Source organism: Desmodus rotundus, chromosome 2, assembly GCF_022682495.2.
Source record: "Desmodus rotundus isolate HL8 chromosome 2, HLdesRot8A.1, whole genome shotgun sequence".
Taxonomy (NCBI): Eukaryota; Metazoa; Chordata; class Mammalia; order Chiroptera; family Phyllostomidae; genus Desmodus; species Desmodus rotundus.
The window spans coordinates 3,095,504-3,111,406 of NC_071388.1; the positions used below are offsets into that span (position 1 = coordinate 3,095,504).

The 15,903-nt window shown below is 58.1% G+C and overlaps 1 protein-coding gene across 2 annotated transcripts; it reads right to left on the minus strand.

Moving 5' to 3' along the window:
* Positions 1-508: 508 nt before the first annotated feature.
* Positions 509-11,456, minus strand: KCNE1 (potassium voltage-gated channel subfamily E regulatory subunit 1). 2 transcript variants are annotated; one of them, XM_045194763.3, is made up of 2 exons: positions 11,368-11,456; positions 509-3,267 (listed from the first exon to the last, which is right to left on the minus strand). In XM_045194763.3, exon 2 carries the CDS (start codon positions 3,214-3,216, stop codon positions 2,827-2,829), a length of 390 nt encoding a protein of 129 aa, XP_045050698.2. In that variant the 5' UTR covers positions 3,217-3,267; positions 11,368-11,456; the 3' UTR covers positions 509-2,826. The 2 variants fall into 2 exon arrangements, with proteins under 2 accessions (XP_045050698.2, XP_045050693.2); XM_045194758.3 differs by lacking the exon at positions 11,368-11,456 and adding an exon at positions 5,540-5,616.
* Between the last annotated feature and the right edge of the window lie 4,447 nt (positions 11,457-15,903).

The following is a 15,903-nucleotide window of genomic DNA, read 5'->3' on the forward strand; positions in this document are numbered from 1 at the left end:
AACTGGGGCCCGGGGCTGGCTGGGGGCTGGGCTTTCCCTCTGAAGTACAGTGCGGACATCCGTGGTCTTGGGGCAGAGTCCCGCTCAAGGTCATATTTCGTTTGGCCCACACAATTTCTAAAACATGAGTGAGTTGCCAACATTTAAACATCAGGAGATTTCAAACAGACATCCAGATTTCCAGTTTATTTTTTAAAATAACCCACGTGTTCATCTAGACGGCACACATTTCCAGCTGGCAGAAAACACACGCAGTTGCATTGGCGGGGGGCAGGGGTGGGTGGGGGCCTCCACAGTCTGCCCCCGGCTCTGCCTGGGCCTGGCTGCCCAGTTTCTATCGTTGGGCACTAGCGGGTCACTGCGGAGGTTAACTGCCCTCTGGCAACCTGACATCCTCGTTCCCGCGCCCCCAGGGCGGTCCCCTCAGAGCCCCTGAGAGCCCACAACCACTTTCTAAGGGGGCCATACTGATGGAAGAGCACACACACCACAGAGCGTGATAAAAGACTTTAATTTTTTAAAAAGATCTTATTAATTCCTCAAAAGGCACGTCACCCCATCCACTGAAGACCTAAAGACATAAAACGTCACATATGAAACAGTAACTGAGATTCTATTTTTAAAGAGCTCAGCACAGTCTCTGGACATAGCAAATAGTCTACGTCTGTTAAACCAGATTTTAAAATACGGTAACAAGGATTTGAAAATTTGCGGCTTGTGAGGCGTCTAGGGGCCGCGGGGAGCTTGCCCAATAGCTAGCTGGTCCCTCAAGGACAGGGAGGAGTCTCAGGGTGGTGGGGGGGTGGGCGGGAACTGGTGGTAAGGAGCCAGTTCTGTGCCTGGAATGTTGAGGGCAGTGTGACACTGTGCCTCGGCGCTGGTCACTCTGGGTCCCCCTCCACCCGGGTTCACAGCCTGCCTTTCCTTCAACACAACGAGACGTACCTGTGTGAAGCAGGGAACCCCACGGGACCTATGAGATGCAAGGAGCCAAGTGTGCTTTCGGGGACCCATGAACCCCCAAGATGGTGGGCAGCATGTTGTACATATGAGTGTTTTGGGGGACTGTGGGGAGAACATTAGCTTTGATTAGATTTTCAAAGGGCTCTGTGACCCCAAGAGCCACCTGTCTCAAGGACTCAGTCATCCAGGCTCTGCCCCAGAGACGTCCCGGCCAAGGGCCGCCAGGCTCACCCAGCGGTGTCCCTGTCTGTGCAGGACACCAGGCCTGGGGGCGGACGGGGACGTGCCTGTGCCCTTGAGGACAGCCACCGATGCTAGGGGAAGCTGTGAGTGGCCATGGTCGATTGAAACGTCCACCCTCTGCGGGAGAGCGTGCGGGTGTTGCCGGGCACTCGTGCTGCCCACGGCAGCTGGAGGAGGGGGCTGAACCCACGGCGCACCTGCTCTGCGACTCTCTCGGGTTGGGCCACGCAAATGAGGCTTATCCTGCCGTCGTGAGCCCGCCTCCTGGTCCCATCTACCTCCACCCCTGACCCTTTCCCACCCTCATCCGCAAAGGCATCTTCTGTTTTGTGTGGAAAAGGACCGCAGAGAGGAAAGTGGCCGTGGGTGTGGGCGTGGGGCTAGGGGCACTGTGTGAGTTCCCGTGGCTGCCGTAACTGAGAATCCTGAACTACGTGGACTCGAACCAGAGAAACTCATTGTTGCACAGTTTGGGGGCCAGGAGTCTGAAGTCAAGGGTCACAGGCTGTGCTTCCTCTGTCACCTGCAGGGGAGACTCCCTCCTCACCTCTTCCAGCTTCAGTGCTGGCTGTCACCTTGGCGTTCCTTGGCTTGTGGTATTCCTGCACCACTCCAGTCTCTGCCTCTGTCGTCACATGGGGCTGTCCCCACGTATCCGCGTCTGAATCTCTCCCTTCTTTAAAGGACAGCCATCGTTCTGGGTTAGAGCCAACCCCAAGGACCTCACCTTACCTTGATGGCATCTGCGAAGACCCTGTTTCCATATGAGGTCACATTTGCAGGAACCTGGGGCTTGAACAAGTATTTTGCGAGGACACAGTGCCACCGCAGTGGGCACAGAAGCTCAAAAGGCCCGGCCACCTCAGTGCTGCGTGGCACCACGTGCCCACGCCCACGCCCACCCCTTCCCCTGGGCTCCTGGGCTGGGGGGCACCCTTCCCTCCTGCCGTGATAACTGAGCACCTTCTGCTTGGTGTCCATTCTGAAGTGGGCATTTTTTTCTCCTGCATCTCAGTCCCGTAAGGCAGGTGTGTTGGTTACAGTGTGGATTCTGCTGCTTTAACATAAGCCAAAATAACCGTGGCTGCAGGGAGATTGGAGTTAGTTTCTTTTTCCTATAAAGCCTGAGCTGGCGGATGTCCAGGAAGGCTGGGGAACCCTGCCTCAAGGCGTTGCCCGGGGACCCGACCCTGCCATCTGGGAACACACTGTTCATTCCTAGAGTCAAAGCTGGCCTACCCCTCACCCATGTCCCAGACACCGGGACATGGGAAAGGGAAGTAGAGGTCACGTCCTTTCCTTTCCAAGAATCACGCAGAAAGTGCCCTCATCACTCCCACTTCCACTGGCCAAAACCTCATCACATGACCTGCTAGCTGCAAGGGAGTCTGGGAACTACAGCCCTATTATCCGAGGCCACCCTCTCAGGGAGCAGATCCTGGGGAACAGCTGATGGTCTAGGACAGAAGGAATGTGTCTTAGAGAAATAGCGCTCCTAATACACCCCTCACCGTTACAATAGCCAAAAGGTGTGTCCTTGCAATACAGAGTGTAAGAGGGCAGAGGATTAGGACACTCAGACTGTCCCACAGACTTGGCCCGGTTTTAAACGGCCGAGGGTCAGGACGCAGGCTTCGCCTCGGGCAGGTCCGTGCTGGGACGGTCCACGGCCAGCTGGTTCTCGATGACGTAGCACGCCCTGCAGCTCTCCAGGACCCGGGCCTGGAAGTACACCTTGTCCTTCTGCTGCCAGGCGTCCGACTCGATGTACACGTTGAAGGGGTCGTGGGAGTGCTCCAGCTTCTTGGAGCGGATGTAGCTGAGCATGATGCCCAGGGTGAAGAAGCCGAAGAAGCCCAGCACCATGAGGACGTAGAGAGCCTCCATCCCGCTGTGACCGTCCCCGGGGGCCCAGCGGGCCAGGCCCGACATGTTGCCGCCCTGCTGAGTTGTCTCCTGCCACAGCTTGGTCAGGAGGGGCGTCACCGCTGTGGTGTTGGACAGGGCCATCCTGGACGTCGAGTTGCCGCAGCGGGAGAGGGACCTTCCTGGGCCAGCTGTCTGCAAGAAAAGCGCAACCTGAAATCAGAAAGTACACCACTCTCCACGCCCACAAACGCACACCGGTTTTAGAATCCCAGGTGAGAGGGGCCTTAGCACACCCTGGGGCCATCCTGGGTCTGCACAATGGCCCCTCTTGATCGATCAATTGACACATTGATTTCCTCTTATTCCCACTCCCCAGCCCCACCCCCTTCCCCCGCAGGTGACCCCCAGAACAGGCTCTAATATATACCTTGTTGTAGGTGTGCCTTTTTGTTCACCTGCGAAGGACCAACCTGTGTCCCTCCCCCCAGTTCATCTGTTGAAGCCCTCCCCACCAAAGTGACCGCACCTGGAGGCGGGGTCTTCAGGAGGTCATTAAGGTTACATGCGGTCCGGAGGGCGGGGCCCTGACCCAGTAGGATGGCGGCTTTACAAGAAGAGGAAGACAGAGCTGCATCTCCTTGCCACACGAGGACACCTTGAGGAGGCAGCTGTCTGCAAGCCAGGGAAGAAACCGAACCCCACCGGAACCTTGGCCTTGGCCTTTCAGTCCCCAAGACTGAGAGAAAGTGGATGTGCATTGTGGTGGTTCCCCGCCTGTGGCCCTTTGTGACGGCTGCTGGAGCTGACTGACGTGCTCTGTGAATGGGATCGGGGGGCCTAGCTCCCGCTCCTCCCTGTGTCCCCCCTCAGCACTGTGGCTTTCCGGCCTCCTCGGGCTCTAAGTCAACCTGCATTCCCGTCCTTCCCCATCCCAGGGGACCCAGGGCGGGTACCCACTGCTTCTCTGTGCCCATCCCCCAGAGCCGGACACTGCCGTGCCACCAACTCCACACACACAGGGGTGACCGACAGCCTCCTGGGGACCTGGGGAAATCACACGTCTCGCACAGCTGGTGCCTGGAGGTTTAAGGGGCAGGCCAGACTGAGGTGCTGTTAGGCCTCCTGGGAGGTAATTCCACCCAGGAACACCATTTGAGTGGAAACCCTACCCCACCCTCCCACACGGCGGCCTGGGGGGGGGGTGCGGTGACAGCTCCTGTTGAGCTCCCTGCTAAGGGGCTGCGTTCCAGCTGCTGCTAGTTCTCCCCTCTCTGTACCAACCCTCATCCCCTGCCCCCCACTGAATGGCCGGCATGCGCTGGGTAGAAGGTGACAGTTTCCCCACCACTTTAATCTGGACGTCATTGTCCCTGACTACCCATGTAATAAGCCTTGGAGTTGTGACCTGGGTCCTTCTGAAACCCTCTCCTGCAGGCACTGATGAGCTAAAACAGGTTGTATTCTCATTTGTTTGGGAAAAGTCTGGTTTCTGCCCTCACTTCCTGCTGAGAAACAAGAACCCCCAAGCCCCTGCTGAGGGGCCCCGCACTGCAGACTCAACCCAGAAGGGGGCGTGGAGGGCTAATCCCACACGAAGGGTCTTTCTTACTTCTCAGGACATGCCAAGCAGTTGAGTGAACACCTTGGGTGGCTGTTGGGACTACGGGGGAGGGTTGCTGGGGGGCACGGTTTCAGGCAGAAACGTGGTGGGAAGAGAAATGCCCACGAGCCCTGTGTGGGGGGCGTGTGGGGGGCGGGGCTCAGGCTTCAGCAGTGTGGCCGGGCTGGGACAGCGCACTGTCTCCCCGAACACAACATCAGCCTCAGAAACCTCCAGATCGGACCGGCGCTACTTCCTCGTGGAGCTTCCTTTTCAAAGGGCTACTGGACGGTGCCAGGCGAACACGCAGCCCCCACCCCACTGCGCCCTCTTCCTCCACCATCCCCGGAATCCATTGTCCACCCTCCTCTCTCTCACCGCGGCCTCTCCCTGGTCACCGCACCTGCTCCTCCAGGGTCCCCACATGGCCACCGCACCAGGCTCCCTTCCAGCACCAGAGCAGCGGGTCCAGTGACCTTCTGAGGACTCATTCACCTTCTGCCACCCCCACCTGACCCCTCCTGGCGGACACAGCCTGCTGCACACCCCAGTGAGCTGTGTTGAGCCACCCGCACAGCAAAGCCAGTCCCGTCAGCCCCCGGCCTGCCTGGGCCTCCCTGCCATTAAGGAGAAGCACCCTGTTGCCTTGGCTCCTGGCCCTGAGCGGGGGGCTGCTCCCTGTCCTGCTCCCTGTCCTCCCCCCGGTCCTGCTCCTCTGGCACTGCTTTCCCAGGCCCCACGCTCCTACCATGCTCACCACGTCGGGGACCCTGAACTTGTTGTCAGGTCTCCGTGTGCCTCCAGCACGGGCCGGAATCTCCTGCGTGTGCCTGGACACACCTTCAACCTCAGCTGGACTCTCACCTCTTCCCTGGAGCTGTCTCTGGCGCTGGGGCGGGTTAGCACCACCCACACCACACGCTGGGGGCTGCCGTGCTCCCTGCCGACTTCAGCACGGCCATCGTCTCTGTCTGCTGCCCAGTGCCCCACAGCCTCCCTAGCATGAAGCCAACTCCTTGTAAACTCTTTAGGGCCTCCTGACGGGAGGGGCCCACTCTTCCTGGCAGGCCTATCTGATTAGCAGATGCCGTGGCTGCCTCCAGAGCTGCAGCCACGTCCCTTTTCCGGAGGGGCCGCCGTCTCCCCGCTGGAACCACATACCAGGATCCTTGAGGGCAGAGGGCACTCAAATGTCAGAATCACACCTTCTCCTGGCCTTGGATTCAGGCCCCCGCGTCCTGACCCCACCACCCAAGCCCACTTCCTAGGCCAGCCCAGGCCTCTTTCCCTTTGGGAAATGAGGAGAAGGGTCGCTGACATTTGGACTGGGGGTCACCCTCCGGGTCCTGGAGTGGCTGGCTGCGCTCAGGTGGCACAGTGTGCGCACTTAGTGTCCAGAGCATGAGTGTTTTGGTTTTTCCACCTCGTTAGGAAACAGCCGCCCAGGGCTTTGGGGGTTTGGGTCTTGGGGTTTGGCTCTTCCGCAGCTAACCACTGGGGCTCTTTACCTCGTGGTGACGTGGTCGGAATGAGAGACACGTGTGTTTGTGGCTTTCCCGAACACCTCTGGGGCTTTCGAGTCTGTGCCCAGAGATCTTGCAGGGGGCAAGCTGCAAGAGACTCTTCTACAAAACCAGCACTTGGCCCCTTCCTAACCAGGGGGTGGGCAGGAACTGCTGGGTTACAAGTGTTTTCCTTAAAAGCTTAGACCTAGGGCTGCGGAGCTGCTGGAAATCACTCCAGATTTCCAAACCTGACGTCCAATATTTTCTTTTCAAATGACTGGAAAGCACTTAGGAACGCATAAACCCTGCCCAGAAAATGGCCTTGAGCTGGTAATATACTTTCCTCCCCAAACCCCAAGGGGCCATGATTGGCAAGTGTTCCCGCCACCAGCTCCTGTTGGAACGTTCTTATCACTTCCCCACCACGTGAGCGGGCTTCCGGCAGCTGCCGCTAAAGGTGTGCTGGTTCAGAGCCCACAGCAAGCTCAAAGGGACTTCTTCAGTTGATGAGTGTTGCTGAGTTCCCTGGGACCTGTCACTCAAGACCAGATGGACTTTCCTGCGCCCAGAGGAAGCAACCAGAAACATCCGCCTTGAACACCTGCCAGGCCGAAGGTCTCCAGCCTTCCTCTGAGGCCGTGCTCTGAAGCTCTCGAACCACTGGGTAAAATCAGCCAGCCGGCTCCACCCCTGGAGTTTGTAGCTTGGAAGGCCTGGGGCCTGAGAATATGCATTTCTAACAAGTTTCCAGGTGCTGCTCCCACTGGAGCCCCACTTGGTGACTTATTAAAACCACCTGGGGGGCTTCAAAAATACGATGCCTGAATTTCACCTCCAGAGAGTGGCTGTCCCCGGTCAGGGTTCCTATCTGGGACTGGGGCTTGTGTTTAAGACCTCACCTGAGGATATGTTTATTGATCTCAGAGAGAGGGGGAGGAGGAGAGAGAGAAGCATCGACGTGAGAAACATCCATCGATTGCCTCCCGTCCACACTGGAACCTGGGGCTCAAACTGCACCCAGGAACGTGCCCCAACCAGGCACGGAACCTGAAACCTTTCCAGTGTGCGGGACGCTGCTCCGACCCACGGAGCCACTGGCCAGGGCTGGCTTTGGGACTTTCAAAGCCCCCCAGGTGGTCCTAGCTTGCAGCCAAGACGGAGACCACCGGGCTCTGGTGTGGGACTTGAGGAAGCTGACCCGTCAGTCCTGAGCAGCCAGGCACTGGGGGGTCTTTTATAAGCAGAGAAATGGGATTTCACTGCACAATTTTCCAATCTCATCTGTTTTCCAGACTTTCTCCCCCCAGGCTCACACGTCCCCGGTGTCACCCGAAGGGAACCTGCAGAGGGAACTCCTTCACTGTCACCTCGCTGCCCCGCTCCAGCTCACACTGTCATTAGAACTCACGCGAGCCTGGCATAGCTTCAGGCCGGACCAGAAAAGTCAAGTTAATCAGCTGCCTTCCGGTAACAACTCTGAAATGTTAAGGAAAAGCCTGTTTCTTACTTTACTGTGATTTACCGAATTGCTTTGGCCAGATGCCCTCTGCATGCCCCAGGCTCGAGAGCTGGTCACAGGGTGGTTTGTGTAATGAGTCTCAGAATGAGTTTGGCCAAATCCTCTAACGACACAGACCCCAAGCTGCACGTCCGCTGGGGGTGTACATCCTGAACCCCAAGTTCACTTCTACTGTAATGACGAATCACCGCCCAGTGGCCATGGTTTTACACTTGGACTCACGTGAACCTGGACAGCAGCCGATCCAACGATCCCAACTTACAGACACCTAGACTCCAAGGAGGTGAGCTGCCTCACCCAAGGTCAGGTCTGGTACCAAAAACGCGTCTAAAGCATAAAGATGTAGTATGGAAAAGGCAGTTCTCGGGTCTTGGCAGAGAGGAAATGGATTCTTAGGCTCCAAGGAACTGGGGAGCTGGCCACTTCTACCAAGTAGAACTGCGTCCACCTGAAGGAGGACTGGCTTCGGACAGAAAGAGTCGACAGGGTAGCCCTTCCCCACGAGGGCCACCCCTCCCCCACGGGGGCCACTCCTCCCCCACGGGGGCCACTCCTCCCCCACGGGGGTCACCTGCAGCTTTCCTACTGTGCCCAGTGCCGAGGGGGCCGGGTGGCTGGGGCAGCAGGAACTAGCGGGCGCCACCTGCAAACACAGCCAGTGAGGATGCTCAGACTGTGCCAACATCCTCGGAGCTCAGACCCAGAGCCGCTGAGCCCACCCAGGGCAAGGCCATGGGAGCTGAGCCGGGCTAGCAGCTGGCTGCCCTGGGCTGTATCTGTAAGGCCCCGACCTGCCAGAGAAGGGCGCCGTGTGACGTCACGCTGCCCTGGCACACACCAGCCCACACGTCCCCGCTCTGTGTCTGTCAGAGCTGACAGCGGCGTAGAAGCTCTCAGGGCCAGTGTCCCAGCATTATCACTTTTCATTCTTTCCTAAGCATTGACTGGGTGGGCCAGGCTCCTGTGGCTCCCCAAGCTCTGCTCTGAGAGGGAAGGGTCCTGGGGGTAAGCAGGTGTGGGGGCACGTCAGACTCGGGGCTCAGGGACCTGAGTTCAGCCTGCTCAGTCCCAGCTGAACCACACGCTCCCCTGGGCCTCAGCTGCTTATCTAGGCGGAACGAGAATAACGTGCCTATCGGTTTTCACAGCATTCCTCGAGCGTTTTCTTGAAAGAGCACCAGGTCTGGAAACCATCAGTAGGCCTGGTTTGCTTCAGGAAGCAGGCCCCGGGTGAAACAGTTACAGAGGAGCCTAATTTGGGAGACCATGATCTCACCGGGGCAAGAATTCTATGAGCCAATGTTCCTTAGAAGCGGTTGTCAACTGTTTGCATCATTATTGCAACACTGTCCAAATTCTGGAGGCATATTTGCCTCATTGCAGGAGAGGAGCCAGAAGGGCTCCAACCTTCCAGGCAGGCGGCTGGCATCCCATGTGACCCCTCCCCGAGGCAGTGAGCCACTGCGGGGCCGGGTCTCAGGAATCTGGACGGAACCTGCGCAGGCACAGCATCTGACTGTCCTCGTGGATCTCAGAGGGCTTCCTGCCACCTCCCTGCTGGGCCTGGGCCATGGCTCTTGAGTCCCATCATAGGACCGGCAGCTTCCTAGACCTCCCCATGGTGATGAGAGCAGGGTTCGGGGTGTGACAGATAGAAATGCAAACAGTGCGCTGGGGAGAGGGACCAGGTCACACTCAACCTAGAGCAAGGAGGAGTATGTGGGCATGGAGAAGGGGTGACAGGAAGATTCCCAGGCTCTGGGGGTGGCAAAGTCACGTGGAAGGAAGGCCTCACTTTCAGCAAATTAAAATAACTCGGGGTGCCTCTGGCCCTTACCTGAAAATGGGGACGAATGGAATCTACCCTGACTACACCACCAGGTTCTGTGGGGCATGCAACGAGCCCCCACTGTCCCGCCTCTTGTTTTCACTGCTCTCTCTGCAAGAAAGGTGTGACCACCCGCCACATTTGCTTGTCAAAATCCTCCAAAAGGCTACTCCTGTGCCACCCGGCGTGTGAACCCACCCTGATGTCCCCAACCCTCCTCGACACTCACAGCTCCCTGTCGGTCAGCTCCCACGCTACCATGGGTCGCCACAGCCTGTGGACTTGTCTGGGCCTTTCCTCCCAGGAGCTCGGTGAGGTCAGAGACATTGGCTCCCCTTGTCCCTGCTCCCACACCCCGGAGGTGGCAGCAGGGGGTTGCTGAGTCAGAAAGGGGTTGCTCTAGGCAACTGCAACCTGAGCACAAGTAATAAAGTATAATACACTCCGGAAAGAAATTGGTGGGGGGGGAGGGTTGTGGGGGGGGTGGAAGCTAATGAAAACCTCCATCAATGTGGCATGTTTTCATATAAGAAAATTTAAATGATTTGTATTTCTGTTATTTATTTTATTCATATTATTTGTTTTGTTTATTAAAGTGTATACATGTACTACCATTCTGTGTACTGAAATGTACACTTGCTTCTGGGGGCGGGGCCCTTGGGCTGTGTTGGTCCTCGCGGCCCACAGGCCCGCCAGGGTCTGCTCGTGGCCGGAGCCAGGAGGGGGGGATTCACAGGACGCAGGCGTGCATGCAGCAGGGACGCCCGAACGAACAGACGTTCCACTCAACTACCGGGCTGACGCCACCACTCGGAAACTGTCTCCCGGCTCTCCCTGCTGCGACTGGAAGGGACAGGCGGGAGTCCCTCTGGAGTCCTCAGAGTGCACTTTATTTTCAAACAATCCACTTTCTAATAACCCGTCCAAAGCAAGACACAGCTGAGTGTTCCCCCCGCCCATCCTCAGCTTGCCTCGGCTGGAAGCATGAGACAGGACGGCAGGAGGTTTCTGCCCCGTTGTCGGAAATGCAGGGACCAGAGCTGTCACACGGAGTCAGGGCAGCGGTGTAGCCACACAGAGCTCCACCACCGTGCCCTGGGTGACAGCATGGTGACCGGCAAGGCCCTCCATGGATGGAGCTGGGAGGTCCCTCCTAACCTAAATTCGGGCTCCAGGAAGCGCACGGAAGCAGCCGGGAACCCGGGTGGGGGCAGGGTGGAGGTGGTGCCGAGGGGCCAACTCGCACCTGCACCAGCCCTTGCTCAGCCAGCTTTCTTCTGGGGGTTCCACGGTTTCCCTGATTACTGTAATCAAGACTGGATACCCACAGCCCTCTCCACCTCCCATGCCTTTTCCCCGGGGGCATGCCAAGGCCCCAGAACCCTCCTGGTCAAACATAAATAAATAAATGAATAGACAGACAGATAGACAGGCAGACAGATAAATGTTCCCTTTGAGGCCAGTGTGTATTGCCTGAGCTCGAAGCCGCTGAAACCAGGTGGGGCCTGGAATTGTGGGCCTTTTTAGTTTTCTCTGGATGCTGGTAGGTATTTTCCAGGTATTCTACAAGAATGCCTGTGATTTAACAACGATGGGAAAACGCTGTCCTCACTGGGCGGTGAGCTGCGTTTCCGTGCTGACGTTCTCTAAGTGGAGAGGACAGAGCAAAGAAGTCCTAAGGCTGCACTCTCCTGCGACAGGGTCCCCGCGCCCGCCTCCTGCCTTGGGGGCGCCCGGTGCGCGCCCGGGGCTCAGACCAGGTCCCTGAAGTGCCCTAGAGGCGCCGACTGGGGCACCCGCACTTGGCCGAGGAGCCTGGAGGCAGGAACCCCCGACTTACCGGGTCTGGGGCGCCGAGAGAGCCGGGTGCACAGCGGCGTCCGTGCGGGCGGAGCGCAAGGCACCGACAGACGCGCCCCAGGCTGCGCCCTCCGCGGCCAAGTGTGCACCGCGAGGTGGGCGGGGCCTTCCAAGCCAACGGAGGCCCCGCCCCGTCCCTCGCGGGTCCCGGGCGACCCCGGGCAGGCCACGCGCCCCTGTCCCCCGCATCCTGCGTCCCTGCCAAGTGCTTTGGATCAGGGCGGGTGGGCAAGTGCTTTGGATCAAGGCGGGTGGGCTAAGAGCCGGCAGAAAGTCCGTATTACAACTGCCACACAGACCCACCCTCTTACAGGTGTTTGGGGTTAGGAGGCAAGAAGCTGCTGTTGCTAATGGAAAGGCCGACCGGGAGCCCCTGCCCCCGGCCAAGCGCCTGACTAAAACCCCCGGGAACTGCCCCACACCGTCGCCGCATGTCCGCTCCAAGCCCCAGCGGACTTGTCCTCGCTACACCCACACCGCGGTTGTGGCCCTGGGCATTAACTGAGCGCCTTCTGAGAGGGTGTGCGCCCGCAGCTGTAGACCAGACTGGCGGTCCCCGCGTGCAGGGGTCCGTCGCTGGAGCCGCCCCGGCCTGGGCACTTGAACTCCAAAGTGCTTGGGGCGGCGGGAACTGCGACGAGGTGCAAACTGCCCAGATGTCCTAGGTGGCCTAGGGCAGATATCACAGCAGGTGCCCCCCAGCCTAGGAAGCAAGAGCGAGATGGGGCAATTCCCGAATGACAGTCCCGTGAAAGCACAGGGAATAAGGTCCGGGCTCACCGTCCGCAGGCAGGTGGCAGAGGCGGGTCTGGACCAGGTCAAGGAGACGCTTTCTGGGGCCCCATGGTCTTCCCTGGCCAGTCACTTCTCTGGGGGCCTGGGCCCGGAGGGGTCCGTCTGGCGGGCTTTCCCGCTCGCTCTCTCAGCCTGGTTGGCTCTGCCCTGCGTCCTGGGTGCTGCGAGTGCCCCCCCCCACAGCCACCCGAGAAGTGTGGAAATGTCCCCAGCCTGGCGGAGGAACCGTCCCGTGTGAGATGCACTCTGTGCAGACGACCCGAACTGCGGGAGGTTCTTCAGAGCTTTGCTCACATAAGTAGAACCTCAAGTCTCAGAACAGAAAAACGGTTAAACGATGGTCTCCCGCCAGGACGCTGTTCTGCATGGTGGAGCGTCGCACGCAGCCGCTGAGATGACGTGTGCTCAGCCACCTGCAACGACACGGGGTCCGTGCATTGTAATGTCAGTGGGAGTGCAAGGCGTCGTCCACACGGGATGCTACACGTCGGCTCACACGCAGGGAACACACTGCAATGCTGGCACCGTCTGTCAGCGACGGGCTTCCGAAAGACGTGTGTCCTTACTCACGCTCCTCTGCTTTCCCTGTTTTTTCAGTGACACCACATGCTTTAACGTTTGGGAAAAGGTACGTCAAGGTCATCTGAAAACTCCCTGGACTGTGACTTCTCCAGGCCATGCTCGTGCATGTGGTGCCTGTTGCCCATCTTTCCAAAGGACTCTGCCAGGAGGGGGAAGGAATTCAAGCAGCAAAGTGTTCAAAGGTTTGTCTTGTCAAAATATGCACAGCCCTTCCGGTAGCTCCCAGGCTGGGCGAACGGGCCTGAGGCCCCGGACCAGCTGCGGAGATGCCCGTCCATCGGGCGGGATGGCACCTGCCCACCTGTCACCTGGGCATTGTGAGTGGACATGTGATCTCCTCTTCCTGGCTCTCTCCAGCCCACACATGACGAATTGTTTTATGATGATCATGCTGCTGTGCCCGCTTCCTATTTGTAACAATGAGACATGCGTGCAGCTGAGAGTGTGCTTTGTAGCCCTCGGGGAACTGGGAACACTTTCTTCTTCCTCTTGCTTCTGCATCCCCGCTCTCATTCTCCCCTCTTCCCCTTCTGCAAGAGTGATCCATCTTAAAAAGGTATAACACCAACGAGCCATGGCACTCAGCCTGGGGCTCATCTCTCTGACTCCGCTACCTGCACACTAGCGGGGTCCTCCCCAAGGGATGCTGACACTCCCCTAACTGCGTGCACCCCCCAGGAGTGCTCCTGTTCCCCAAGGACCCCCTGCAGCCTGCTTGGGGCTCTGCAGGACATTTGAGCTCCAGACTCCTCAGTCTTGGACTCCCAGGCAGCAGATGGGGTTCTCCGTTTTCTGTGCTCCGCTCACCTCCCACCTCCAGAACCTTCTCCAAGGGGTCTGCCCTCTGGTCCCAGTTTTACAAACCACAGGTGGACGATCATCTTCGGACTTGGACCCAGGACTCTTCCAAAGCCTACAGCAGACGCCCGGGGGCGGGGCCCGGGCTGGCTCCGAGCCCCCACACTCCCTGTCTGCCTGTTTGCCTTAACTTTGAATTGGATGTTAAGATGAGAAAGCCAAGTGCTCTCACACTGAACATCTAGCTTCCTGGCTTCCTTCACAGAACTCAAGGTTGGGGCAATTGGATTCACCTTTGGCACAGCAACGAATGGCAGGACCCGGGGGCGTTGGCGTCTTTCCACAAAAACGCAGCCTACTGCACTCTCCCCGCGGGGCCATGAGCTGCCCGCTCCCTGAATGTCCAGCCTCAGTCTGTTCCAGAGGGATGAAGCCAGTCACTTCTGCTCTGGGCCCTTCCAGGCCCCACTTTCCGCAGAGCCCTCACCTGCCGGTTCCTCCCGTCTGCCCACCCGGTTATTTGTCACGTGGCACATGCTGCTTGGTTGTGTCGAATGTGTCTGTTCTGTTTACCCTTGTAGACAGATGGCTCTTAGTTTCTCAGGGTTCTCCTTTGGAACCCGAGCTGCAGGGCTCCCCTCTTCCAGCCCCCAGTGCACACATTCCATCCGCAACTCAGGACACTCGTGGACACCTGACGTGCTGGGCGACTTGTGGCTGCCGTGTCACAAACGGTTGACTCGAGGCAAGGACTCTCTTCCATGAAACACAGTCAGCCGCAGAGGGCTAGCGCTGCCTGACCGGTGGGCAGCGAGGCTGCCCACGAAAACAGCCATTTCAGCTGCCTTTGCCCGAGTCTCGGGGATGTCTGCACCCATTCTTGGCACCCTCGAGTCACCCAAGGACCTCAAGGCAGCCGGCTAGCGACCTTCCTATGCGGGCATCATAGCTGCCCTTGGACTTGACAAATAACCACAGCCTTCACCTTGTTCTGAAATGAGCACAAATCCAATTAAGAAAGCTTCCCCAAAGGCAATAACAGCATTGATTCCCCCACCCCCTGCCTCTCTCCACCCCTTTTTGTTCTGACTAGGGCTGTGCTGATGGGAACAAGGATAAATTAATCACGGCCTGGAATGTTGTTCATGGCCAGGAAGCAGCACTAAATCTGCAGGTACGATGTTGGACATCTGAATACAGACATGGTCTTTCTGGGTTTTTAAAAAACCCACCCGGACCAGTTCACCCAGACCTGTGTATAATCCTTTCAAATGCTGTGGATTTCAAATCACAAAGGTAACAACAGTCTGCCGGGAGTTTCGCTGGCCACAGCGCAGGGAGGGGCCGGAGGGAGATTAGCATCTCCTCAAGGTCTCGCAGGCACCAGGGATGTGATTTTGGTGGACCTCCAAGTCCTGATAACACGGGAGCGCTGCTGCTGTGGCCAGAGGCCCGGGGTGGAAGGACGTTGGCAAGCCTGCCTTCAAAACCAGCGCAGGCGGCCTTTCTGGGAGTGTGTGTGCACGAAGGTCACTTTGTAGATTCACGGCGGTTCGTAGCCGTGTCCCGGCTCCTGGAGCTCAGGCGGGACCCTCGGCCAGGGTGACTGGGGGTCTTCCCGGAGGCGTGAAGCAGTGAGTGAAGAGATCGGAGGTGGTTCTGGCGTAGCTGGAAGGAGGGCGACAGGAAACATAGTCAAAGGAAAGTTTTCGAAAAGCAGATTCCAAAATACTGTCAAGTGTAAAATTTGTGAACAGCGAAAAAATCTTGATGACAGCCTTGACTCTCAGACTGAATCTTTATTCTACTTGCTGTCCTACACCGAACTTAGAACTCTGTCCTTAAAATTTCTCTCAATACCTGAATTTCCTCTCCAATGACTAGTCGGTCCTATTCAATATTTACTGTGTTCCTGGGGCGCAGGGTGAAGAGCACCCCCTCAAGTGTCTGTCCAGACTGGCTCACCTCACAGAGTGGAGCTAAGCTGCCCACCCCTTCTGTCTCCAACAGGCCCCCTCCCCCCATCCCCCCCCCCCCCCCCCCCCCCCCCCCCCCCCGCTGCCAACAACACACAGCTGAGACTTCCTGGGAGAAGTGATCTTGTCTCCCTGGTGGGGCAGCTGTGCAGGTTCCGACAGCACCAGGGTGTCACCTTTGGCCACACCCCCTGCCCCCAGTGTACCCAGGACCACTCTCCTCTGTTCATTTCAGGAGTCCCCACCAAAGGCCAGCACACGCCAGCGTTTTCCAGGGAGTGAACGAGAGTTTCCGGGCTGATCTCCTGGGCTACTCTAGTCCCTTCGTCTGTCCTGGAGTGGTCTCCTTCGCCCTGCCTCACCTT